The sequence below is a fragment of the Haliaeetus albicilla genome, chromosome 7, assembly GCF_947461875.1.
Source record: "Haliaeetus albicilla chromosome 7, bHalAlb1.1, whole genome shotgun sequence".
Classification (NCBI taxonomy): domain Eukaryota; kingdom Metazoa; phylum Chordata; class Aves; order Accipitriformes; family Accipitridae; genus Haliaeetus; species Haliaeetus albicilla.
Genome location: NC_091489.1, coordinates 22,872,374 through 22,897,543, shown reverse-complemented (window position 1 = coordinate 22,897,543; position 25,170 = coordinate 22,872,374). Strand labels below are relative to the sequence as shown.

The 25,170-nt window shown below is 40.2% G+C and overlaps 1 protein-coding gene across 17 annotated transcripts in view; it reads left to right on the top strand.

Moving 5' to 3' along the window:
• EYA4 (EYA transcriptional coactivator and phosphatase 4) overlaps positions 1-17,396 on the top strand; it is a 159,812-nt gene extending 142,416 nt beyond the window's left edge. For 14 of the 17 annotated variants that reach the window (XM_069787294.1, XM_069787289.1, XM_069787285.1 and 11 more), the window contains 6 exons: positions 4,538-4,596; positions 4,703-4,863; positions 7,311-7,425; positions 9,156-9,277; positions 11,601-11,701; positions 13,319-17,396. In XM_069787294.1, coding sequence (XP_069643395.1) covers positions 4,538-4,596; positions 4,703-4,863; positions 7,311-7,425; positions 9,156-9,277; positions 11,601-11,701; positions 13,319-13,399 — 639 coding nt within the window. In that variant the 3' untranslated portion in view covers positions 13,400-17,396. Of the gene's footprint in view, positions 1-4,537; positions 4,597-4,702; positions 4,864-7,310; positions 7,426-9,155; positions 9,278-11,460; positions 11,562-11,600; positions 11,702-13,318 lie in introns of all 17 variants that reach the window. The other 3 variants (XM_069787293.1, XM_069787284.1, XM_069787282.1) reach the window with 1 other exon arrangement.
• The last annotated feature ends 7,774 nt before the right edge of the window (positions 17,397-25,170 follow it).

Sequence of the window (25,170 nt, the reverse complement as noted above, 5' to 3'; positions counted from 1 at the left end):
TGAACAGTATCCAAACAGTTTTCAGTTTTAGATAAATCAAAAAATACTACTTGGGGACTCTCTTGGAAAATCTCATAACTCAATCAATTTGATTTGATTAAAACCAATTTCTATATGCAATTAAGTATTTTCTAGCCCAGAATTCATCTTTGTTTCAAAACTAACTCCCTTATAAGATTACCAAAATTCCAAACTTCTTGTTCTGAAATGAGCTGTATGCACACACTCTGGCATATTCAAGAAGACCAACAATTTTCTGTCTTCTTAGCAAATAAGATATAATTGCATGGCATCCTGTGCCAAAGTACATAGAAGCATCCTTTAATATGCAGATGAATAAATCTGTCTGTTTAAATATGTTTGCAAAGCACATGGTAATTACTGAATATTACAGTGCATCTGCATGATGACTGTGTAATGAATTCTGAGAATTCCCCAGTTCTGACTTGGGGTCTCTCATCTCTTCGTCTTTCTTCATCTTTCTTTCTCCGTCTTCCTCTCTCCATCCTCCCCAAGGAGAGGGGAGGTGAGTGCTGAGCTGCTGATGGTCATGGCCGTCAAGACACAACACCTTTAGTTCTTACTGGAGGAAGTGAGATAGGCCTTTATTCACTAGTCAGAATACTTATCCTTTCATCATCTCACTTTTTTAATGCTGAGCCATCAGGTCCCATACCTTCTGTCTTGCTTTCATCTTCATACTGCAGTAAACCTTGTGGCTCCAGACATGACAAATGTAATGTACTAATGAACCTATATTTCTGTAATATTGACTCCAGTCCCTGCATCCTCTAAGCTCTCTTTCTGCCCTGTCTTTCTTGGTTGCAAACACTGCATACCAAGGTCTAGTAATAATAACCAAGTTACTGAAAGTTATCACATACAAAAATAAAGTTTTCCTTCCTCTATGCAAATCTGTCTCACTACAATGACTGCTGATGCAGAAATTCCAATCTGCTGAGACATTCCCTGCTGACCCAGTAACCCATGTTCTAATCAGCCAAGCTGCACTTTTATTTCGGGCTAGGCTGTTCTCCAGCTATTTCATTCTCAGTGTATAAATTTTAGTTAGCTTGAGAAGTATCACTTGGGAGGTCAGTTGGTGTTTTGCCATGAAAATAGGAGTCTGGTGCTCTAGAAGTTCATGTGCCTGAACAATGCTTAGAGATGGGACTCAGTTCTATAATAGTATCCAGATTAATGCATTCTGTACTCAACCAGGTAAGGAATAAAATGAAGTTTTCCTCCCTACCTCAGTATTAATTTTAAGAGAGCTTTTAGAAGTGTTGGTAGGGCATACTATGCATGCAAAAAAAACAATTTCTAGAAATTGCAAGCTGGAATTTGGACATGAATCTTCCAAGTCCGTTATCCCCCTTCACTCTCAGGATGATGAAGAAAAAAAAAGTATTTATTTCAAACAAACTGAATTACATTTCCATTTTTATGATAATCCTAACATATTTTAAATAAGATTTTGTCATCTTTTTTTTTCTCATTAGAAATAGAAATGAGAAATAAAAAATAGGATTTAGGTAAGTCTCAGAATTTGGGAGGCATGTCAAACTAGTTTTAACAGAGACCGAAGCATGTAGATAAAAAGGGGTGTTCTGTATAGCCTGAGAAAGCATAGTGCTGAATATCCCCTCAGTAATAACATTTTTATGTTCAATGTGGTGAGTCAGTGTTTTTACCGGGTAATGAAATTACTGTTCATTCCAGGAGGATAATTTTTATGGAAGATTTGTTGATTTTGTACTCTCAAATTTTCAGGCTCTAAGAATTGCTGCAAAGAATTGTCTGCACTCAGATATAATTTAAATTAGTATTGCTTCAAGCAAAAGCCAGTTATTGTACCTAGATACCTTTCCTGTACTCTCAGTAATAGGAAATATATTTTATCTTTCTTAGTTTTGACCTTGCACTGACTGGGAGCCACTGTGACTTGAGTGTAGCCAGTACTGTAGCTGATGTGAAAAGTATTTTACCTTAACATTTCAAGTGACAGAGAGCTTGCTTGCTTTCCTTCCTCCCCACAAGCAAGCTCAGTTGTAGTGTTGTGCCACCACTTTCCTGTTTCTTTTGGGAAAAGTAGAGAACTATCTCAAATCTGCTCAAACTGTCTGCTTTTCCTTTTTTTCCAGAAAGTTTTTTCACACCATATAAGTGAATTTGTAAAATGTAAACATTTTAGTTGAAGTAGATCAGTGTCATGGTTTAACCCCACGAGAAAACAAAGTAAAACGAAGCAAGGAGTGGTGGGCACATGCGTTTGTTGTTGGTCAGCACATGTGTATTGCCAGTATGTTGAGGAGGCGAGCCTCAGATCCGAGAGGAGACGAGGAAGGGAGAGAAGGAGGAAGCTGGAGAGTGATGTTGGGTTTGATCCCCTTGTAAACTTAACAAGCTTCTTGCAGGGACAAGGGGCAAGTAATCAGAAAACTGCATGTTCCCCTCATCTCCTGTTCCTGGAGTCAATGAACAAACTGTGAGATAAAAAAATAAAACTAAACAGCTGAGCCTTTGCCACCCACTCATATTTAATTTAATAATGAAATTATCAGCAGAACAGTCATCTGGAATCTGGAACAATGTAGCTGAAAGGCTTAACAAAACCCAAAGAGCAGCAGACACTCCTTATCCATCAGGGCTTCTGTGTGCCCTCCGTTTAATTAGTACACCTTCAAATCCACAGGAATGATTTTTAATCTTTTAAAGTTACCTTATGTTTTGACCAGTTCTAGGGAAATCAGTGGAGGTGATTAGGAAGCCAGATACTGCTCAGATATTGCAAAATACAGAGTTAGACTTTGTCCCAGTGGGGCTTTTTATCTGATTTTTGAGTTCCTTACCTACACTAGGTGGAGTATAGTTGCATTTTTTTTTTTCTGGAGTGTAAATAATCCATAAGGATACAGAAATGAATCTTTTATTTCAGCTGCCACTTCCCCATTTCTTTCTCTTTGCATCTGCTATTTACATCCAAAAGCAGCTTCTTTAAAATATTCTACAGCTCAAGATAATCTCCTCAGACAGAACCAAAAAATTTTATTTCTCCAGTGAGGGGAAGAATGCTTCATTTCTGTTCCCTGAATGGAGCTCTTTCATGCCTGTCTTAATGGATTAAGCCAGATGAGCAGAGTTTGGCCACTCATTCTTTTAGTCTTGACGCAAAATTTTAAATGATGATTGCTTGTATGATGCAATGAAATTATGTATTTGAAATGAAATTATGTGTATTTATTTTATACAAAAAATTGCTAATTTTTTTTTTAACAACTTACTTCATGTGGGTAGAAGTCTGTCAGCTTTTCATTCAGTGCAAAGCAAACAAAACAGAAGGAAGAAATGGTAATTCCCCAAATTCACACTCCAGAAACTTGTGGCATACACATTTGGAAATGACTCCTGTTCAGATTTATCCTTTGTCTGGACAGCTTAGCATTGGTATGAGACTCAGATTGGAAACTAAGAATTGCGTACTCCTGCATGTCACAGAGATTCTGAATTAAGTGCTGCTTGTCAGCAATTTCATTTGACATAGATGACTCAGCTCTTTATTTGAGGCACAGAACTGGGCATTTTGAAAGTTCAGCCTAATTTTGTCTTAGTGATGAGATTACATTATTGGAAAACATTAGTTGGGGAGTAATTTTTAAATACATCCTCGAACTTTTTCATAAATTATATTAGGATTATGTTAACAACAGCTACTTGAAATATTAAAAAATTACTTACGTACAGGAAAGTAAAATCTCCAGACACTGAATTTCAGGTGCATTTTGGGGTTAAGATGTTAATTCTAGCCACTACATAAGACAGTAATATGATGCCTGTTCATATTTACTGTTGCATGATGGCTTGAGCTATCTATTTATTTGTGCTTCCTCTGCATTTTCCTATCTTTTTGCTGTAACGACTGTGCAGAAAAGGGTATTTGGTAGCTATCCAATTACAAAACCAGCTTGCAGAGGAGTTCAGTTTTCCAGTGTACCTCAGTTCCCTGGAGTTATTTCCATCCCTTCCAAAACCAGGAATTAATGAAGTTCTCCAGGACTGCTTGATTATCTGTGATTTTCCAGCCAAAGGCATTTGGATAAATCAATAAAAGAATCTGAGAAGCATCCAAACTCCTTGAGACTCAACAAAAGTTATACAGCTGTTGTGGTTCATCATAACCAGCTTTTAGGAAGTGGGGAAACAAAGTTGAGGTGATTTTGGAATATTGGTGTGCTAGAGAAACTATAAATGAGACTTGAAATTGTTGAGGTTTTTTCAGTTAAAATAATTTTAATCTAAAATCACACTAAAATTACATATCGCTTTTCTAAAGGCCTATTTTAACTAACAATTTAAACAGTGTAGGAGTTGAAGGTTGTATTTAAAAAAATTAATGGCGATAGGAAGCTGTAGGTGTACATATGCTGCCATCTTCTGGTGCAGTTAGTGGTCTGCACTGATCATTTCTTCAACATCTGTACTAAGCATATGGTGAGCATACTCTAAGATAATTTATCGTTTGGGTTTTTTTCAACAGGAGTGTGATCAAGTTCATATAGATGATGTTTCTTCTGATGATAATGGACAAGACCTAAGGTAAGATACAGCATTTGTTTCATTGTTTTTTCTTCAAAGATTAAATAAATTGAGCATTTACAGGAATACATTGTATTTATTTTTACTGTATTTTGGGTGTTTGCAGTACCTACAGTTTTGCAACTGATGGCTTCCATGCAGCTGCAAGTAGTGCAAACCTTTGTCTGCCAACAGGTGTAAGAGGAGGGGTTGACTGGATGAGGAAGCTGGCTTTCCGTTACAGAAGAGTAAAAGAGTTGTATAATACTTACAAGAACAACATAGGAGGTGAGTTTAATTGCCAAAACCAATTTAGAATGCTGATCAGGTTAAACTGCATGGTGATGAACTCCCACCAAGGGAATGTGCCTTGGAAGCCACAGAGTGAATGGAAGGTGATGTGACTGGACCTTGGGCTATTGAAAGCTACTGACTGTAATGGCAGAGCCAACATTGCACTCTTGTGCAGGAGAACCAGAGATGGGGAAACTGAGCAGGCTTCCATTTAGCTTCTACAGAGCCCATTTTTCTCCTTCAGACCCAGCTCGGCTATACTTACCTTACTGATTGGTTGATCTACTTACTCTACCTCAAATATGCTGTTATTCTAGAAAAGAGGTTGTATAGTTTCCACAGCACAAATTGGTTGTGGCTAGCTTTTACCATCCTACATTTTCATGATCTGGATGGTAACAACACACTGTCTGCTGAACTCTCTACTGGGTACCTGCTAGTCTGTTTTCAGCAGTGGATGCAAGAAAAGTCTAGCACTGCTATGCCACTAGCACCTTTTGTTGACTCTGTAGCTTACACAGTTAATTGTGTTAGCAAGCAATCCAAGTCTCATTTGGGCCAAGAGCTTTCCTGTTGCTGTTTTCATTCACAGAGTGAGTCGCTTATGTCTGTGCTAGTAGGCTTGTAGGAAATCAAGCAGTAGAACTGGAAGAATCTGTTCTGGAGAGTTCTGTGTGACTTGCAGGGCCAGCCAGCCCTCTTCTGAGGAGGGAATATGTCAACTGACTCCCTCAAGAAGAGACTGTGAGAACAGGGAATACTTACAAGTATTCAAGCATTGCTACAGCCACAGTTGAGGATAAGATGAGGCCAACCCAACCAGGAAGGAGTCCAAGTGAACACTCTCCCATTCTGTAGCATGGGCTTTTTCAACTCATCTGAAATTTATTTCAAAGGAACCTGAAACTCAAAGTAAAGCTCACCTTCAGCAAAACCAAACAGTCTGGTGTTCTTTTAGCAGTTTCTGCAGTCTCTCAGAAATGGGAAACAGTACAACTAATATGGACAGTGAATTAATTGTTACCTTAATCATTTTCTAAATTATGTAAATCTGGAATATATATGTTCACTTTTAGTAGTTCAGAGTCTACTTGCCACAGGAAGAAGCAATAAGGACCAAAGGGTCATAGTAGATAGTTGGCTTTCACTTGTCCGGCCTTGACCTTCATTGGTGTCATGAATAGAGTTTTTATATATTAATAATACTTGAAACAGTATTACTCAAAAGTTTACTGGGTTTTCTTATATCTTCTAATGCATCTAAGATTCTAAAGCTGTTGCATTTCATAAAACCTTTAACACTAGTAAGAGCTTAAGTCCAAAAGCACAGCATAGGTAAACACACTAAGAGGAACAATCATTGCAAAGGCAGAGTGCAGATATGTGGTGCATTGTATTAAGGTTTTTATTCTCTCCCACAAATCTTGCTTCTGAAATATATTCCATCCTTAGTGGGCAAGTTCCTTCATTCATCCTCTACTTCTTAGCTTTCTTAATAATCTTTTTATCACATATGTATCTATTTATTTCAAAATAGCTGTTAGAAGGCAACAGATGGCTAGATCAAACTAGGTATTTTTAGGTTGCTTCATTTCAGATTTTTGAAGACAGCCATCACCACTTCTTGGGAACATAGGGTGTGAAAGAGAAGAGGGATACTAAAGGTCATGAAGCCTGCTTCCCTGCTCTTCCAGGACCAAATCTAAATTTAAAATAGCTTGGTTCCAAAGAACTTGTGTCTCAGCATTCAATAGGCTGGGTATTTTTAAAAATCTGACCATTTATACCCAAAAGGGGATTTTAAGGTGCTTTTAAGGACTAACTGAGATAGGGCAACATAAGATGTGCAGCCATTTCAGGGCTGTGAATGCTGTAAAAGGAGCTATCATTACTAACTACAACAGGACATGAAGAGCAAGCCATCAGCAAACAAATGTATTTCCATATGTGTAACCTGAGGTTCCCCTATATACAGAATCATGAGCAGGGCAGTTTTAAACACGCAGATACTGCAAAGTCAAGTTTTTCTCAAGTCTCTTATTTTGTGAGTGTCTCTGCCTATGATCCTGACGGCGTGGACCTCCTTGTCACTGCCTCTGATAATTAGAGAGTAAGATATATGTGAGGGGTTGGTTTAAAAAATATGTATTTCTGAAAGGTATACTTTGAAACATGGTAAAGTAGCCTGAATAGACAAAAAACATCAGACAACTAATTATTAGTATCTGCAATACTCACTGACATTGCTTGGTATAGTGGGGTGCAAATAAAAACAGAGAGCAGTTTACTGAACCTTGAAGAAAATAGATTTTCTCTTTGATGTTTTTTCAAGTTCTAGTGGAATTTAAATAGAAACAATGACCATAAAATCTATGCATTCCAGCTAATACAGAACTTAATTTGATTTTTTTTTTTCTTTTCTTGCTTTTTTTACATAAAAGGACTCCTGGGTCCTGCTAAAAGAGATGCATGGTTGCAATTAAGAGCAGAAATTGAAGCTCTGACAGACTCCTGGCTAACAAATGCACTTAAATCATTATCAATTATCAGCACAAGGTATGTATTTGAGTCTACTGTAAAAAAAGTTTCTAGTTTTTGACTTATATTGACTATTTTTTGACATTTGAGGTTACAATAAATTTGTGCCTTTAAGATTTCATTTTGAGTGATTCCAGCATTTACTAAAGATAGTATGAAGTGTCTTCTAAAATGTGATAAATGGCCCTGTGTACATTGAAAGGGTATTGTAGAATTCTGAGCCAGCCTTTAATTTATTATCTTCTGCGCAGCATCCTCTGAACTCCATGACTCTATGTTCTGTCCTTCAATGTTTGTACCTATTCACTGTGCTACCTAAATACTGTATAGATCCCAAAACACAAAAACATTTTCCTTCTGTCTTTCCAGACAAATCAGTATGCTTAAGCATGTATCTAAGTTTTCAGAAGAGCAAAAATCTGTTTTAACTAAGTTAAAAGTTTGGGTTCCCAGTAATGACACGTAAAATATATTGTTCCTTTGAAATAATAACACTGTGAACACTGCTGCTGCTTAGTCAGCTATGCAATATGTATCTTATCAGAAATCCTCAAAAATTCTGATTTTAAACCATAAAAAAGGAACAACGTTAAGCCATCTTGCCTTCTGAACATGTCTGGGAAAAGACTCAGCATCAAGCAAAATGAACAGACTTGGAAAGATGTGAAAAACTTATTTTAAATGTAACAACTTTTGCAATAAGTTTATCTCTTAATTGTTGCTTATTTAACAGTGTCTTAAGCACTTCAAGAGAAAAAAAGTAAAAATTTATGTAAGCCATTGTGTTTAGCTCTGCATTTCTTTCCGAATTGCTAGTCTTCAAAAAGACATTCAGTAATGAAGTCCAGTTGAGCATTGGAGGATGAGTCTGGCAAACTATTATCAGTTACTCAGGACTGTTAAATAATAGTCTTTTGTCTTGTCTTCAAAGAGCTGTACAGCTATAAATCTTCAGAAGCTACCTGTGAGGCAGCTAAACATCACCTATGTTACTGACAGGAAATTGAGATACATTAAGGCAGAAATAGTAGTCTAAGGTCTTGCTTGGAGTTTGTGAAAGAACTAGGAGGAAAAATCACAACTATTTGCTCTCAGCTCCGTGTTCACATGGTCATGCTCATGTTCCAGCCTAAAGTAGCCTGGCTCTGAGTTTTCTTTTGTGTAACTGCTAGCACAGCTTCTCCATTCAAGTTTTCATCCTCACCATTCGATGTTAGCTCATTAACATGATTATTCTTATCTCTCCCTCTTCTCAGAAACATTCTTACCCTTGAAACATGAAGAAAGTGATGTCATTGTGCAGAAATGTGTATTGGCTGTTTATTTCCCCTCAAGACAGGAGTAACAAATGATGTCTTTGCTTTCTCCTAACACTTTTATTTGGCTGCTAGCTACTGGCAAGTAATTGCCAGCAAGAAAATAATGCTTTCCAAGCATTAGAAAGCCTATTTTTGGACGTAGTTGGTGACCTTAAATGTCTGTATTTTAGTGAACCATCTTCAAGGACCTGTTTTTTATAAACCAGTGTGGAATATTTCTTGTAAAGCAGGCCTGCATATTTTTTTAAATGATTTTGCTGAACGTTTTATGTACATTTTTCTGGAAGTGATGGTGCTGAGCTGCACTGCTGTGTGAGTGAAAGTAAATGTTGAGGAATCCTGAGTATGCTCTCCACAGCTGGTTCACCACATCAGCATTTGGATAATGGTTTTAAACTATTCAAACTTAAACTATTTCTCTCATTTTAGGAGTAACTGTGTAAACGTGTTGGTAACAACAACCCAGCTTATCCCAGCACTTGCAAAAGTTCTGCTATACAGCTTAGGAGGAGCTTTTCCTATTGAAAATATTTACAGTGCAACCAAAATAGGTAAGAAAATTATTCTTTCATCCATTCTGACTACACTGCATTACCAATATTTTTTTGCCAGTAATGGATGGATTCTACTCCACTTCCCTGACACTTACTCTGTTAGTTATAAGATTTAGGCATTGCATATGTTTAGATGTGTTTATGTTAATAAATTCCAAATTCAGCTTATTTTCAATGATGCCCAAAGGAATAAAGGTCTCCATACTAATTAAAAGCATCAGAAACTCCCGAGTATGGTGCAGAAAACATAAAACGTGCAGAAAAGAATGAAGAAAAGTGGTTTTTGAATTCAAATCTAAGCAGAACTTCTGTTAAAATAGTCTCTGCTCTGACCTCCAGCTCTACGTAAGTTAGGCCACTGCTTCACAAGCTTTTTCTGAAAGCATAGTACCTCTAGTAATGGTAATGACAACCATTACCAACAGAAGCTGTGTTGATGAATGGGGCACTTCCCTATTCTGTCAATAACCATGTACCTCTTGTGTATTATAGTTTGGAAATACATGGATTTTGGAAATCACATCCAAAATTTTCTTGTAAACCAAGGCAAGTTATCATTCCTGTGAAATGTGACACAGCCTACTATGATAATTTCAGCAGATTTCATGGTTTAGCAGTTATTAATTCAGGACTGCTTAATTTCTATACCTATGACACCTTACATAACATGAAGTGTGACACTTCATTGACAAAAGCATTACATTTCCTAAATGATTTTCACAAGTGAAAAAAACAATACATATTCGAACAGTGTCAGAGAAAACTATGACCTCAGTCATCCTTTAGTTAGCTGTAGCTGTCCTTTAACAGAAATGCCTCAAATACTTGAAAAACTTAAGCCCAGGCACAAAGTATCCCAAATACCACATGGTATTGAGCAGCCTGTGGAATGAATGTCATCTGTCATACAGCCTGTACACATTGGATTCAGTCACTGAGATTGCACTCAGACCAAAGGAAGGAGCATTAAGAAATAGTGCCGACAGCACAGAAGGGGGTGGTGAAGTGAAGCACAGTCTCTGGAGGCTCTGTTGAAGTAATTCTGCACAAGGAATTCCTTCTGAGAACAGTGTGGCCGCTGTTACACCCCTGTCAGGAGCACAGCAAACTCTGTTGGGTACAAGATCTCTCTCTACTTTTCATCTCAATGATCTCTGCACTGTGCTGAGCACAGGACTATAATTGCGGCTGTTCCTTGCACACGCTGGAATCTGGTCCTCACTCAACAGTTAACACACATGATGCTTTTCCTAATCATAAGCCCTTTTTTGTGGGCCAGCTGGAAAAAAAAAAAAGCAAGAGGAGGGCAGTAAGAACTGGAAATCTAGAAATCATGAGCTTGTGAGAAGAGACTGAAAAACCTAGGGTGGGGGATAGCCATAATACCAAACAAGGTAAAAAGCTATTGCAGAGAGGAAGGAAATAATCTTTCTCTGCGTTGATGGGAGGTATGACAATAGGTGATGATTTGTTTGCAATAGGGCACATGTAGGTTGTGTGTCAAAGAGAAACTTCCTCATGGAAAGGGTTAATTAAATATGGAGATTGCCTCTGGAAACAGTGAAATCGTCATATTAGGACAGTTTAGGATGGGTAGCACAGGCATTCGTTGGTAAAACTGAACCCGCAGTACAATGAGAAGATCAGTAGATGATTTTGCTTGGTCCCTTTCAGTCCTGTTTATTGTTGTTACTGGCTTAGCCTGCTTGCTTCCACATTTCTCCAAAAGAGCCAAATGCTTCATAGATGTTCTCCCAGGAATCTTTTGTCTGATTTTATTTTACTTGTCCATTGTTCTTTGAACAATTTTTCCATTGCTACATCACTCATTGTTGCAGCTACACTAGAATTAAAATTGCTGCTTTCCTTGAAAAAAAAAAGTATTAGTTATAGAGAAATGTTTAAATTCAATTATTAATTCCCTGACCTATTCATTTTCACAGCACTAATTCCTTTATCTTACTGGCTTTCCTGTAATTCTTAAGAAAGAGATTTAATTTTACCTGGAGCAGCTTAATGTCACTAAGAATTAATTGCTTCTCACCAGTGTGAGCTCAAAATCCCAAGGCTAGGAACTTTACAAAAGTAGTAATAACAATGTCTCACCACTGTAATTATCCTTTGTAGGGCTTCACCATAACTCACTTGATAGCTTGAATAAGTAGTGCATTGTTTTTCAGGCAAAGAGAGCTGTTTTGAGCGTATAGTGTCCAGATTTGGCACTAACATAACTTATGTTGTGATTGGAGATGGCCGAGATGAGGAACATGCAGCTAATCAGGTAACTTCACTCTGAACTCTTATCTCATTTATCTTCCAGGAAAAGAAAGTTGCTTTGAACGAATAATGCAAAGGTTTGGCAGAAAAGTAGTATATGTTGTAATTGGGGATGGTGTAGAAGAAGAACAGGCAGCAAAAAAGGTAACCTGTCTCCTGAAATGTTGGTGTGATACCTAGCTACTAATGCAAGCCTTTCTGTTTGCACTTCTGTCAGTGTTGCACAATGGCAGAATGACAAATAATTCCAGTCCACACATGCAAGGCAACAAGAGCATGATGAGATCAAAACTTAGAGTAAAATGAACCATTTGGATTCTGGCATTTGCTTCACTTCAGTTTGGAAAGAAAAAAAAATGCAAAATTATTTTAAAAACAAATGGAAAATTACTGCAGCAAAAATGTCTGACTAGTGTCAGGCAAATTAAAGGTAAACAGAAGAGATAGAAAGGGCTATGACATGATGGTTAGGTTGTGGTTTTCTTTAAATGGTGAAATCGGGGAGGTTTCAAGAGAAGTGTTACAGAGAATGTGGAAAAACATCTAAAGGGCTGTGCAAATTTGTTGCTAACATAGATAAAGATTTTTAGTTTACTGGAGCAAATATGATGAACACATAATTTGCTTCAAAAAAAGACATATCTGCAAAAGGAAAAAGAACACAACACAGAGATTGTGCACCAAATCTGTGTTTCTAAAAAAAGAACTGTTTCTTCAGAAATATTCAATTTTCTCATTATAATAATTCAAGTCCAAATTTCACCAGATAAGTTTTCAATATTCAGAAACAGATCAAATTAGTAATTTACACCATACTTCCCAGTATCACCTTGGAAGTGTGCAGAAACTGAAAATTTTTGCCTCACGATGTCTGCCCAGGACAAGTGATGTAAACGTTGTTGTGCTAGGAGTAGCAAAATAAAGTGCCCTGGAATGGAAACAAAATGAAAATAACCAAAATGCTCATTCCAAATGGTTCCTTAATATAGGTACAGTATTGGTGATGGGTTTTTTATAGTTTGTGCTAAACAAAGGTGGTTGGATTGTGTACTTTGCAGTTTGGCATGCTTTTTACTTAACGTTGGCTATATTGCATGGATAGATACAGAATTCAGAGAGATGGATGAATATAGCACATTACAAATAGATCTGAACGCAACATGAAAGTATGGGGTTTTTTTTCTATTCTGATGAATTGCTGAAGAAGAATAGTACATATATCTGCATCTCTGACAGACACTGATGCTTTCTGCAACACAAATTATCTTTTTTTTTAAACTAGAAATGGGTTATTTTCTTATCGAAAGAAATTTCTTTTTTCCCCCTAGATGGAGAAAAATGTAATTCAACTCTGTTTCCAAGTGTTCTGTGTGAAGCCTCTTTTAATGAAAATCTTATAGCCCTTTAAATGATCATTTGGTATTTTGCAAAGTCTGAGAAGTGGAGCAGAAAGGGATTTTCTATTAATGCTCCTTTGTATGGGTTTGCATGCTAACAATAAGCAAATAGCCCTTACTAAATAATAGGCTTTTTCCGAAGAAAATATTAAGAAGGACTATCTAATTATTTTAACTTCAGTTGAACTATTAAGCTCAGATCTATTTTGGTGTGATTTTTGTAAGTACTTTACTAGCAAAAATCAATCCAGAAACACAGTGGTGTAAAATATGTGGTGGTAATCTGACTAGTCTCGTGTGTCGTATACCGCCTGTGTCACAGTGTTCATCTTTCCTGACCTTTTCCCCCCTCTAACAAACACAGCACAACATGCCTTTCTGGAGGATATCCAGTCATTCGGACCTCTTGGCTCTCCATCAAGCACTGGAACTAGAGTATTTGTAACTGTGTTCTGAAGTTGGCGATCCTTTTTTTTTTTATATATATATATTTCAAGTACACTGAATTTTTATGTGTGATTCAATGCCTCTGGCTTTACACATATGAATTGTCTTAAGAAGGGAAGAAATATTTGGAATTAAAAATTCCAAATTGAAGAATTCAGATTGCTGAATGAAGTTGAAACATTAGTGCTACGTAAGGAAGCTCTATGGTCTTATATATGCAACGTTTTTAAATGAATTAAAACTGTGGAGGTTGCTGGTACACACCAAGTGAGCCCTGACAGGAGTGAACAAAGGACTCGAACTGGCAAAGCACCAACACGCGTTTTCCAGCCGACAAGGTGGTGTTCAACAACATTCCTCAAAGTGGGATATATTCTCAGCACTGAGGTTTGAACCAGACTTTAGCCTACCTAACCCAGAAAATCTGAATTGGAATGCACTCAGACTGTATAATGACAATCCTGTCTAGACCTGTAATTTGTGTAAATTATTGATGAAAATAATTTACTGTGACTTTATTAGCAGCTGATTTTGGAAGTGGATGCAATTTTTCTTTCTTTTTTGGGGGGCAGGGGAGGGAGAGGGTTATATAATATTGTCTCTTTTATAAGTTTGGCAAACAGAATGTGCATAATGATATGTTGTGCCTTAAAGAGAAGACTGTGTTCGTGTGTTATAATGTAATTTTGGTTAAAAACTATGTAGATAAACAAAAAAACCTTTGTGATAATTTTTGACATGACCAAATTTGAAATTCAAAGAAATCAAAGAGCAGGGCTGCACCAAAGCATTTAAGTATTTGTTGCAGTAAGAAAAAATAATAAAGGAAAGTTTGTGTTTTTATTTGGATTCTGAATAATTCCACTGATTGTTTGAGGAAAGTTAAGAGTATGTTGGGAGGTTGATACTGGGGACCGCTACCTAGAAAGCTAAAAAAAAAGTGTTTAATACCTTCAGCATAATTTCTTGATTCTCTGACAAGAGAACTAAGACCCATATTCATGAATTACTTAGTCTACTGAAAGCCATACAGTGAGTGCATCTGCTGTGCATAAAAGAACAAAATTCCACCCCGTAGACCAAGTGTGCAGGTGACATTACTGGAAGGTGAAAATGCGGAGTTAAGTCCAGATGAGGAATAAAACAGAAGTTCGTTAGGAATGAAAAATTACTAAGGAATCTCTCACCAGTCAGATGCACAAATGATGCTACATTTAGCATATTCAGGATCAACACAAGCTGCTGGAATTGCTGGCATGGTAACATTGGCCATTTCAGGAGCACAGTCCACTTTGGTAAATATAACAGCATTTTGGTAGCTTTCCCATTCTGTTCCACATTTATGTACCTTCTGTTTTGAGTCAACATGATTTTCCTCATCCATTTTGGATTGCACAACAATATTACACAGGAACAACCCTAAATATTTTTGAATCAGAAGTTTCAATAGCATGTCACGCATCTGGGGAGAGGATAAGGAGGGGATTTTTTATGAAGAAATATTGAGAGATATATTACCCTAATTTTCATCATTTCTATTAAAAATTACAGTCCATACAGTGATAATTACCTTGCAAGTTTTGAACATGCTACCTTTCAGCTTTGGAAAATGAGCAAGGTCCATATTGCACACAGGGTCCCTAGTGCTCCATATGCAGCTTGAGCACTCTGAAACAACAGCAAGTGGTTCGTCTCTCATGGCAGAAGACGGAAACTGCTTTTTTAATTTTTAACTCTGTACGCGGAGACACCTGAGGTTGCCTGTGCTCTGACTGCGTGAAGAGGTGTGTGCAAGAGAAGATGTCAAATATAAACTCCAGGATGCCTACACAAGCACACTAGTTAGCACTGAGGTGAAGACCTTCCCTCTCTGTGCTCTGAAGCCACCATATGTCTAGTTACCAGGTAGTAACTTTGTTGATTTAAACTTTGTAGGTTATATGAAAGTTAGTTGGTAGGTGAAAGCCTGGAGCCACTAAAAGTCCAAGGCAAAACTCCTCTATAAATTCATAAAAATGGGATTTCTTTGCTGTGTTGGAATTTGATATACAAGTCACCACACAACAAACTAATGATAATTTGTTATCACCGGGCAGTTTAAAGCCATCACATGAAACTTGCCACGTATGAAATCTTTATACAGTAGCTATTTGGGTGATAGATTTGTGTGTCCAAAAATTAAAATTGATGTGTATCTTCTTCATATTTACAGTACCTGTCTAGTCAAATTTGGCCTGGAAGTACATTTTTCATAAAAAGCTGTAGTACCAGCTTTATGTAGTTTTTCAGGTGGGGAAAAAAGTGTTTCTACTGGAATAGGAAAAAAGTTCAAAGCAAGCCCTTCTCAAGTTTCTGCATCATAACATTGCATGAGAATCTCAACGTAAAAGTCTTTATTAAAAAAAAAATTGGTAAGGTGAACTAGCTTCTTCTTCTTTTTCTTTTTTTTTTTTTTTTTGGACAAGTCATAGTGTTATTTAAATGCATGAAGCAATATTATTTCTCAAGTTATTTGTTCAGCTTTTCAGTGTTCTTTTCCTAATCAGATGTAAGAACAAAAAACAGCCCAGCAACAACCGTCGGTTCTTATAAAAGGTTTGCAATGCCTTCATTGGAGTTGCCCTTAGCTCTCTGTGACAGGTATGGCTCAATTAATATACTGGATTCTAGAGAGGAGATGGAGGCAAAAGGAGGGAAGATTTACAGAGCATGACAAAGTTCTCATTTTAACTTGGATTCTGTGTGCTACCATAGCAGAAGTTAATTATAAAAATAAATTATCTACAAAAATGCACATCCAAGGAAAATTCAAGGATTTAGCTCAAAAGCCTTTACAATACTAAAATTCTAAAACAAAGTTTCAGAGCACAAGTACTCTCTTGCTGAGCAAAAATTGTTATATATCTTTAAATAAAAGTGTGTCATACATGCCTGCCTTGAAGAGAGAAATTACTCTGATACATTTTCCCACATGAACAATACAGAGGAGAAAATAACCAAGGCAGACACATAGTCACGCCAGACGGTTCCAGATGGGCCTAAGTAGATTAAACTGAAGGCTGGTCGTTTTGACGTTGAGTGCATTTTAATTCAACAGCATATTAATCAGAGACTGCCTTCCCTTCAGCCTCTCCTCAACAACCAAGATTGAGCACAATGTCATGTTTGCAAGTATTTGGGGCAAATGAAGTATAGAATATAATGCCTTTTGCTGATACTCCGGGAGTTCTCAGTCAGTACAGAACTTGAACGTTCATTAGTCGTTTGAGTAGTCAGCTTGCAGAATACAAACACTGTGTGATTGCAGTCACAAGATAGTATCTTAAATAGATATAACTCTGTGCAGTTCAGTATATCAGTAAAAGAGGACAGGAAAAACTAAAAATGATGCTTATTTTTAGATGCCTGTGGAGATTGTGCACAAAGGTATAGGTGGCAGCTAGCTCCCAGATCTGTTTTCATTAGAATCCAGTGTAAGCAGCAGCGTTTGCATCTAAAGCAGATGTGGAGTATGTTCCAGTGTAAGCACTGACAAGGGAGATGAGGCCAAATCAAAATCCTGTATACAAGCACACTTCATCTCGCGGGAGATGAAATCTTGCAGCCAATCAGAATTGCAGAGTTTATGGAGGACATGGACTTGGCCTGTGACAGGAAGACTAGATTTTAGCTGTGAGGTTGTATCCAGATCCAGGGTTTCGGTTCAAAAGTCATCTCTGCTTTACAGGATTGACACCAGGCATATGCTCTAAATGAATATGGTATTTAGTGTCTCTGAAGAGGAGCTGAAGTGACATGAGCCAAAATCCCAGCAATAGCAGCATTTTGGAGATATAATTGAAGCCAAGGGTCTCTGTCATCTATTAGCAGGTTATAGTTTATTAGGGCCTACATAATTTAAGAAAATGTAAATTAAAATTAAAAGCTTGTAAAATTATGTACATCTTTACTACTTCTCAATAAATACACTTGGAAATGTCATTTTCTGCACTATACGATGTTGTAAGGTGTTTGGTCTGTGGTTGAAACCCTCCGTACACAATGTCTCTCACAGGAACTGAGTGTGACCTTGGACTCTTTTCAAGTATGTCCACGCTGCCTTTGTGGTTCATGCCTGGAGCAACCCTGTGCCCATGTGGTCTGATGGAGACTGGCTCACCTGCATGCTCTTTGCAGGGTGCAGCCTCTGGAGGAAACCTCCCTCTGCTCTGCATCAAGGTTTCCTCACTGAGAACACTAGGTGCCTTGCTCCAGATGCAGCCTGAGCAATAGCTAACACCTTTGTTGCAGTGTCCTTGGGGCAAAATACAGAACAAATCAATTTGATGGTCTAGACGCATAGTGTATTCATGTAAATTCCCTTACCAATTCACTTACTAATATTATGCTAATATCTTTTTTATGGACATGGGTTGTTCAGGAGACAGACTAGGCTACTGAAGGGCAAGCAGCGGTTCCAGCTGAAGCTCAGCCTCATGAAACTTTGCAAATGTCTTTGGGAGCAGTGCTTCATGTCTCAGTGAGGTGCTGACCTTGGTTTGGAGGAAGCAGTCCCCCCACAGTCTGCTTGCGCAGGCTTTAAGGCAAAAGTGAGACCGCAGGACTATCAACACATTTAGATGTGACATTATGATCTCGGGAATGACATAGCAAGTGGCAGAGCCTTGGTAACCGCAGTGCTTCAACCATAAAAGACAGCTTCTAAATAGTGGAATTTTTTTCCCCACGAGTTAGATTAAAGCATGTCTCTTGCAAATGTAACTGTTCTGTATGTACACCTGCCTTCTACTCCGATTTTAGGAATGAAAAGGAAGATACATCAAAAATAGGGTGGACAAAGTATAAAGAAGGCCCATCTACTGAGCAGATGGACCCATAGTAAACAGCAGTTTTTAACATTGTGTCTCCCAGAGGGGTTTGCGTGTGACTCTAGAGAAGACGAACCATTCCGTACCATTTCAGGAAAGTGAGATAAAAGGTAGCCAGAAAAATGGTTCCTCCCCCCATAAGTAGTCCCCCCCGCCCCCCCAATGGTTTTCCCCCATTTCTCCCAACTGTGGGAGATTTCAGAACTTTTCCCTTTTCACATCAGGATAAAAATGAGATATCAGGGGCTTTTATTTAAAAGCATTTGTCTGGATTATAGCACAGCATTAAAGCACAGCATTAACTTAATTTCTCATTGCTGAGAAACTCAGTGCTCTAAATGGCTGTCAATATGTCCTGCACATGACGATTCACAGTGCTGAACTAAAGTAAAAACATTATATTGAGAGTATTTATAGCTGGAGAAATAACTCTTCCTCATTTGGGTGCAAAAATACCTCTTCCTCATTATCCATTACCTATAGAGAATCCCCAAGGAAAACCGAGCAGAAATTCCAAATGGAATTATTTATGTGTGTCTTCCATTGTTTGCCAATGTATTATTATCTCTAGGGGATCCACATTTAGGGTTGACTAGTTTAATCCATTTTCTTTTTTGCAAACAAATAATGGATTCTGAAACATCTTGCAAATGTTTATAAATTGGGGGGAATTGTTTCAGTGGCCAAAAGCCCAGGCAGTAGGAGTAATGCTGAGAAAGCCAAAACATCTCAATAGTCTGGTTTTGCGTGTTAGTTTCTCTACCAGTTTCAAGGCTTGATTTTCCAAGAACTGAATCTCTGACTTGAAACCACTAATAAAAAATGAATAAGGAATTTTATTTTTTTTTCTGGTTCGGAAGAATAGGGAAAAAGGGAGAAAACACCAGAAAGTTTCACAAATTGATTTTTAAGTGGACAAGCAAAGAAAATCCTTTGTTGCACAAAGCACCATTTCTCAAATTTGCTGGGTGAATTAGTCATCAAACATCCACCTAAGCATAGGTTATTAGAAATTCACATATGCACTTCAATAAACATGAAGCAAGAGAGCAGAGAAGCATGAAGGACAAGATTTAAATGAACTATATCATATCAAAGAGTCAGGCTGAGAATGGAGGTTAATTCGACTGGATTTTTCTGCTGTGCTCTCAGTGTCTGGGAAAATGAAGTGCTGCAAAGGAGTGGCAAATGGAAAGTGTTTCATGTTTCCTACGCTACTATACAACCTACTGTGCCCTTCACCAGGAAGCACACACTTTTTCTACATGAAAACATCAACTGGAGCTATTTGGAAAATATTAGAAATTGTTGACTCATTGAAACCAAAATGTGTTTTGGGATTGCGCACACCAATGTCAATGAATGGAACATTTTTAGTCCTCTTTAGAGAAGGAGTGAATCAGGAGCCCACGAGATCAGCCAGAAAAAAACTCTGAGCCATTGCAGGAGTGTGGTGACTATGGCTCTCCACTGGCATGTCAAGCCCCTGTTCTTTGCTTTCAGCTTGTCTGGGTTAGGATCTTGGTTTCTAGCTTTCTGACTCAGAAAGGTCCTTGTTTGGTCCAACAGTGAAGAGGAATGTTTCTGAAATCAGAAAAAAAAAAAAATAGAGTGAAAGATAAGGGAAGAAGAAATGAAAAAAAAAAAAAGTCTCCCTCTTTACTAGCACTAAAACCACTATGCCCATTGTGACGGGTTCTGGAAAAAGAAACCTTCCTGGAAAGGATTTAGCAACTGAGAAGCTGCGGTTAGTTGGTCAGTTGGCTGCAGGGTGAGGGGGGGCAGACAAGACATGGGAAAAGACCAGCGACCAGAAAGGGTATTTTCCCTGGACAGCGTGTGTGTATCTCTCCTGTTGTACAGCACAGCCTTATCTGTGTTCTTTGTGCTCTGAATTCCTACCACATACAGCTACCCCCTCCAACTGCCCCACCAACTCTGGCCCATGGGTTTTTGCAGGCTGATCTCTTTGCTTCCTTGTTTCTCTCTGGTTTGACACCTTTCTGTTATCTTATTGCAGCTGCCGCCCTTCGCTGTCTGTGAATTTGCTAGGATCCCAAATGCGCTTTCAAGTGTTGCAGCTGCTTACAGCTTTTGCAGGAAAAAGATAGAGGGCACCAGCAGTGTTAAGCTACATGGGCCACAGAGGCGAGCGAGTCCCTGCAGCCCTGCCTTCCTGCCCACATGGGATAATGGGGTTGTAGGAGAACAAGATGCACACAGAGGACCAGCCGTAAGCAGCAGCCCAGCCAGATGTGCCACTCTGCCTTTGGTGGGCAGGGCTGCAAACACTTCCCTCTGCCGCTGTTTACAGCCAGCATGATAGGGAGCAACTGTCAGTCACGTAAGAGCAGGCAGGCAGGAGATGCTATATGCTTTTGCAGAGCAGCAAGACGCAAGGCAAGCAGAGTTGTCCTTCCAGGATGGGAGTAGAAGCAGAAAACTGGCAGCAAAGGTTTGTGCACAAAGATAAACGTAAGGGGTTTGTGGAAGAAGCACACAGAATGGACGTGTCCCTTTGTGGATTTGGGGTTGATGCATTGAGTACAGTTTGCTGGGTTAGTGTAAGGAGATTGTGTCTAGTATTGTGAGCCTCCTGGAGAGCCAAGTAAACTCCTGGCACTCAGCAGCAGGACTTCTTTGCAGGGTTTTTGGGGGAGTTGTGGTGTGTTAGCCTTGGCTGGCAGACAAACTCCCACCCAGCCGCTTGCTCACTCCTCCCCTCAGTGGGATGGGGGAGATAGGAAGAACAGTAATGAGAAAGCTTGTGGGTGGCGATGAAGACAGGGAGATTGCTTAACAATTACTGTCACAGGGAAAACAGACTCCACCTGGAGAAATATAATTTATTGCCGACTAAAATAAATATTTAATCACTGCATTGTTTAGTGGGAAACAAAAAGGCAAACATTAAAACAGCACCTTTCCTCCCCCCATTCCATGCCCAGCTTCACTCCTTCACTGCCAACTCCTCTACGTCGCACAAGCAGCACAGGTGGGATGGGGGAGTATGGCGGCTACAGTCAGTAAGTATACAGCGGTTCCTCTCTGCTGCTCCTTCCTCCTCACGCTCCTCCTCTGCCTCAGCGTGGGCTCCTCTCCACAGGCCGCAGTTCCTTCAGGGAACGTCCACTTGCTCTGGCACGGGGTCCTTCACGGGTTGCGGTGTGGCTATCCGCTCCACCTGGCCTTGGCATTCCCTCTGCAGCTTCTCACTCTTTTTATTCCCTGCTCCCCTGCCTGTGTGGTGTTTTCCGCCCTTCTTGCACACGCTTTCCCTGAGGCACCGCCATCTTGGCTGTGGGGCTCAGCCGTGCCCTGTGGTGGGTCCGCTGGAAGGGGCTGGGACCCGCTGTGTCCAGCACGGGGCAGCTCCGGCCCCTCCTCACAGAGGCCACCCTGCAGCCCCCCGCTGCCAGCACCCGGGCACCTGCGCCCAAAACGGGGAAGGAGGGGAGGCATATCTCAAAAAACTGCAACACAAAGGCAAATCGCTAGGTCTTCATGATTTTCCTTAATGGTATAAGCCTAGTGGAAGAGGACAAGTCTTAGCAGGAGGAGACACACGGATGTAACTGCAAGCAGAAGAGCAGAGGGAGACGCGGCGTTTTCTTCTGCTGCCCAAATTACCCAGAGCCTATGAAGAGGTCCCGGCACATCTTAAACCTGATGCCGGAGAACTGCCAGATTAGGTCTCAGCAGGTCTAACTCCTGATCTCTGGCTGAGACAGCCGTGGCCATACCTTTTTGCCTCCTGCCCGTCATGAATGCCTCCTGCCCACCCGCCCCATCCCCACCCCACCTCCAGCCCCCCGCCCAGCCCCAGCCCCACTCCCAGCCCCTTCGTAGCCAGCTTGGAGAGGAGCACCTCGCCTGCCCCAAGACACCAGGCAGGCCTGAGGTCCCATCGAAATGCCCACGTGCCCAAGATCATCCTCGTGCCCTGCACCGCCTCCAGGGCGTCAAGATCTGAGCGTTCAGCAGAGAAGCTAGCAGGCCATTTGGAAAGTGCCACCCACGTGCATGAGAGCCATCCCAGCCATTTGGCGACCGAGCTGTTTGCTTTTAGCAACCCACGAGGGCATGGCAATTCACAGCCTCATGATGTCTGCCACATGCAGAAAGTTAAATAAATTCATTCTCCAGGAAATAGTTAGCTCTTATGGTGAAACCTTAGTAACCATCAGCTGCAGTTGATTTAATCCATTGCCATTGCAACACACTAATGGGATAAGAAGATGGTTTTCATTTATTTATCTGTGTGTATATATATATATATATAATTTTTCCCCTGGAATAAACAGTTTATTTGGTGGGAATGGGCAGAAGTGAGCACAGACTGAAATGGATATCTTCTGGGTGTGGTTTTTAAAAACGTGTGAATATTCTCTTTCACCCATGCAGAGTGCTGTCCCAGTGATGACAAATGTGTGCATATTGCTCTGTGAAACTTCCTTCAGCATAAAAGCTGTTGCTTCTGGTGGCAGGATCGCTCCTGGTCCTGCATGGCTCTCTGTGCCGCCTCCTTCAGACAGCCCTGACCTGTCAACGTCAGGCTGCACTTTGCATCAGAAAGGGTTCAGACGTGATTGGAGGTGCGGGTGAAGCTGCCGGCTTAGTACCTCCACACACAACTCATTCCTGCTGGCAGGAAATGAGATAGCAACAATGAAATGCATTTTTGCTTCTGTTTTAGCTGCAGGGTGTAGAGGCTGCTAGTGTAGCTTGGTGTACCCCTATGGTAACTGATCCCATCCCCTTTATTCAGGAGCCCTGTTCAGGGAGGGTGAGGTCTTCACAGGCTGTCCCTGCCGCCCTCACCAGCCTGCCCAGGAGCAGCTCTCCTCCCAGAGCAAGGCCACATATCTCTGTGCTGGGGAGGTTTGGTGCCATGGGAGGCCTCTGCCTGTATGTCACCAGCATATCCCATGAGCAACCCATAATGCTATCCTTACAAGAGCGCATCAGCTTCAAATGCTAACTTTCTCACACAGAAAGCTTTTGGTTTGATTTGGGTTTATGGTACAAGCTGTGACTGGAGCATGTATTACACTTCTGCAGCCCATGCAAAGGGGTATTTACCAGAAACCCTTAATGACATCTGTGCCTCATGATCACTCATACTTAAAGCAAAACAAAACAAGGATAAAAAAAATGGGGGAGGGAGGAGAATGGAGCCAAGTGCAGGGGACTGTTCAAACAGCATATGCACACTGATTTATGAAATGCGATCCAATTCTCAACAATCACCACAGGCCACTGACACATGGCAGCTGATGGAGGTAAGGTAATTAGCAAAGCCCAACTTCTCCTGTTACTCACTGGGAGCTAAAATGAGGGTTTGATCACAAGCCCTCAATAGTCTTGATGAAGAACATATTTATATTCAACATTGAACTGCCTGGTGGCCAAAACAGAGGCTGCGTAGCCACCCCGCCCCCACAGCCAATTGAGAGGGGAAAGAGCTGAACCTGCCCAGGTCCCTCCTCAAGGTGGGCACCCACCCCACTCACCTGGCCACTCGCCTTGCCCACCACAATCTCGCTTGCCACCATCCCAGTAGGAAGAGAGCAATGACCCAGGCAGCATCACCCCTGGGGCTAGCCCCCAGGGAGCAAGGAGTGCAGCTCCCAGTGCTTGACTGATTACCTCCGAGTTGTTTTTACACCCTCCTTAGACTAAGTTGGTTCTCAGTGGAACAGGGGTCCTAGCTGGGGGGAACCTATTCACAGAGGAAAAAAACCCAACACCTAATTTTGGCCCTCAAGAAGTCAAGAACCACTCAGCCCAAAGGGTATCCAAGCACTTGCTAGTATTTTTATTTTTTTACTTTACCTAAATGCTCACAGTGAGTTTTCTACTCTGGTTAAACTGCAGTTCCTTAAAAGCAGTTTATTTATAATGGAAAGGCTGACTCAACCTTCAGTCTAATAACCAGGAAAACAACAGTAAAATGAAACAACAAATCATTGCTCTGACAGTAATGAGGCGCTTGTTTAGACATTTATCTGTCCTTTTACAGGGCAGTAATTTTATGGTTGAAAAGCCTTGGTTTTAAACTTCATGTCCGGGAAGAAATTGCCAAGCCCTGGCCAAAATTGCCTCCTTTAGCAGATGGTAACATTGTATATAATTAATGCATTCATTTTCATTCTTAAAAACTAGTAAATGCAACTTATTTGAATTTCCTCCTGAAAGCTAAATTTATTAGCTACAAAACACAGAGACTGTGCCAACTGTTTCAAGGAGATTATATCCTGTATTTCCCCCATTTTCTAACTGTTTTCCACCAATATCACCTGGGTGGCTCTTCCCCTCTCTATAGGAAACTTCAGAGTGGGCAACAGCTTTCTCCTGTCCCTTTTATTCTTCCATATGTTTTCATGATAAAGGTTTCTTTCCTTCACCTCCATTTAAAAGGCAGAAAGGCTGCCACTTGTTTGCTGAAAATGACTTTAAATTCATCAGCTCTCCCAGACCTAATAAAGTGACATGTTTACAACGTTAAAGGAAATCAGGTGTTTTAATGTTAAAAGAAAAAAAACTTATTTATGTAGTGTTATAATAATACCGTTTGCCTGGCCTTTCTCAGTCTATTCATCACGCAGCAATCTCCCCACAAGATGCTGTGGAGTCTGTGTGCTGGAATGCCATGCAATAATAAGCCCAAATTCACCATAAATAATGTACCGCAGTGGCCTCCCCGCTTGCTGCTGGCAGCCGCAGCAGTGGGGCACATGTAGGGAAAGAGTCAGCACCCAGGCACGTGGCAGCGTGGATGGAGCAAAGCAAACCCACTGGCAGGTGGGTACTGCATCTACAGGCCCCTCGTGCTGCTCACGCAAATCCCAGTTGTGCTACTGGTCCCACCACAGAAGTGCTGCTGGTCCCTTTCATGCTG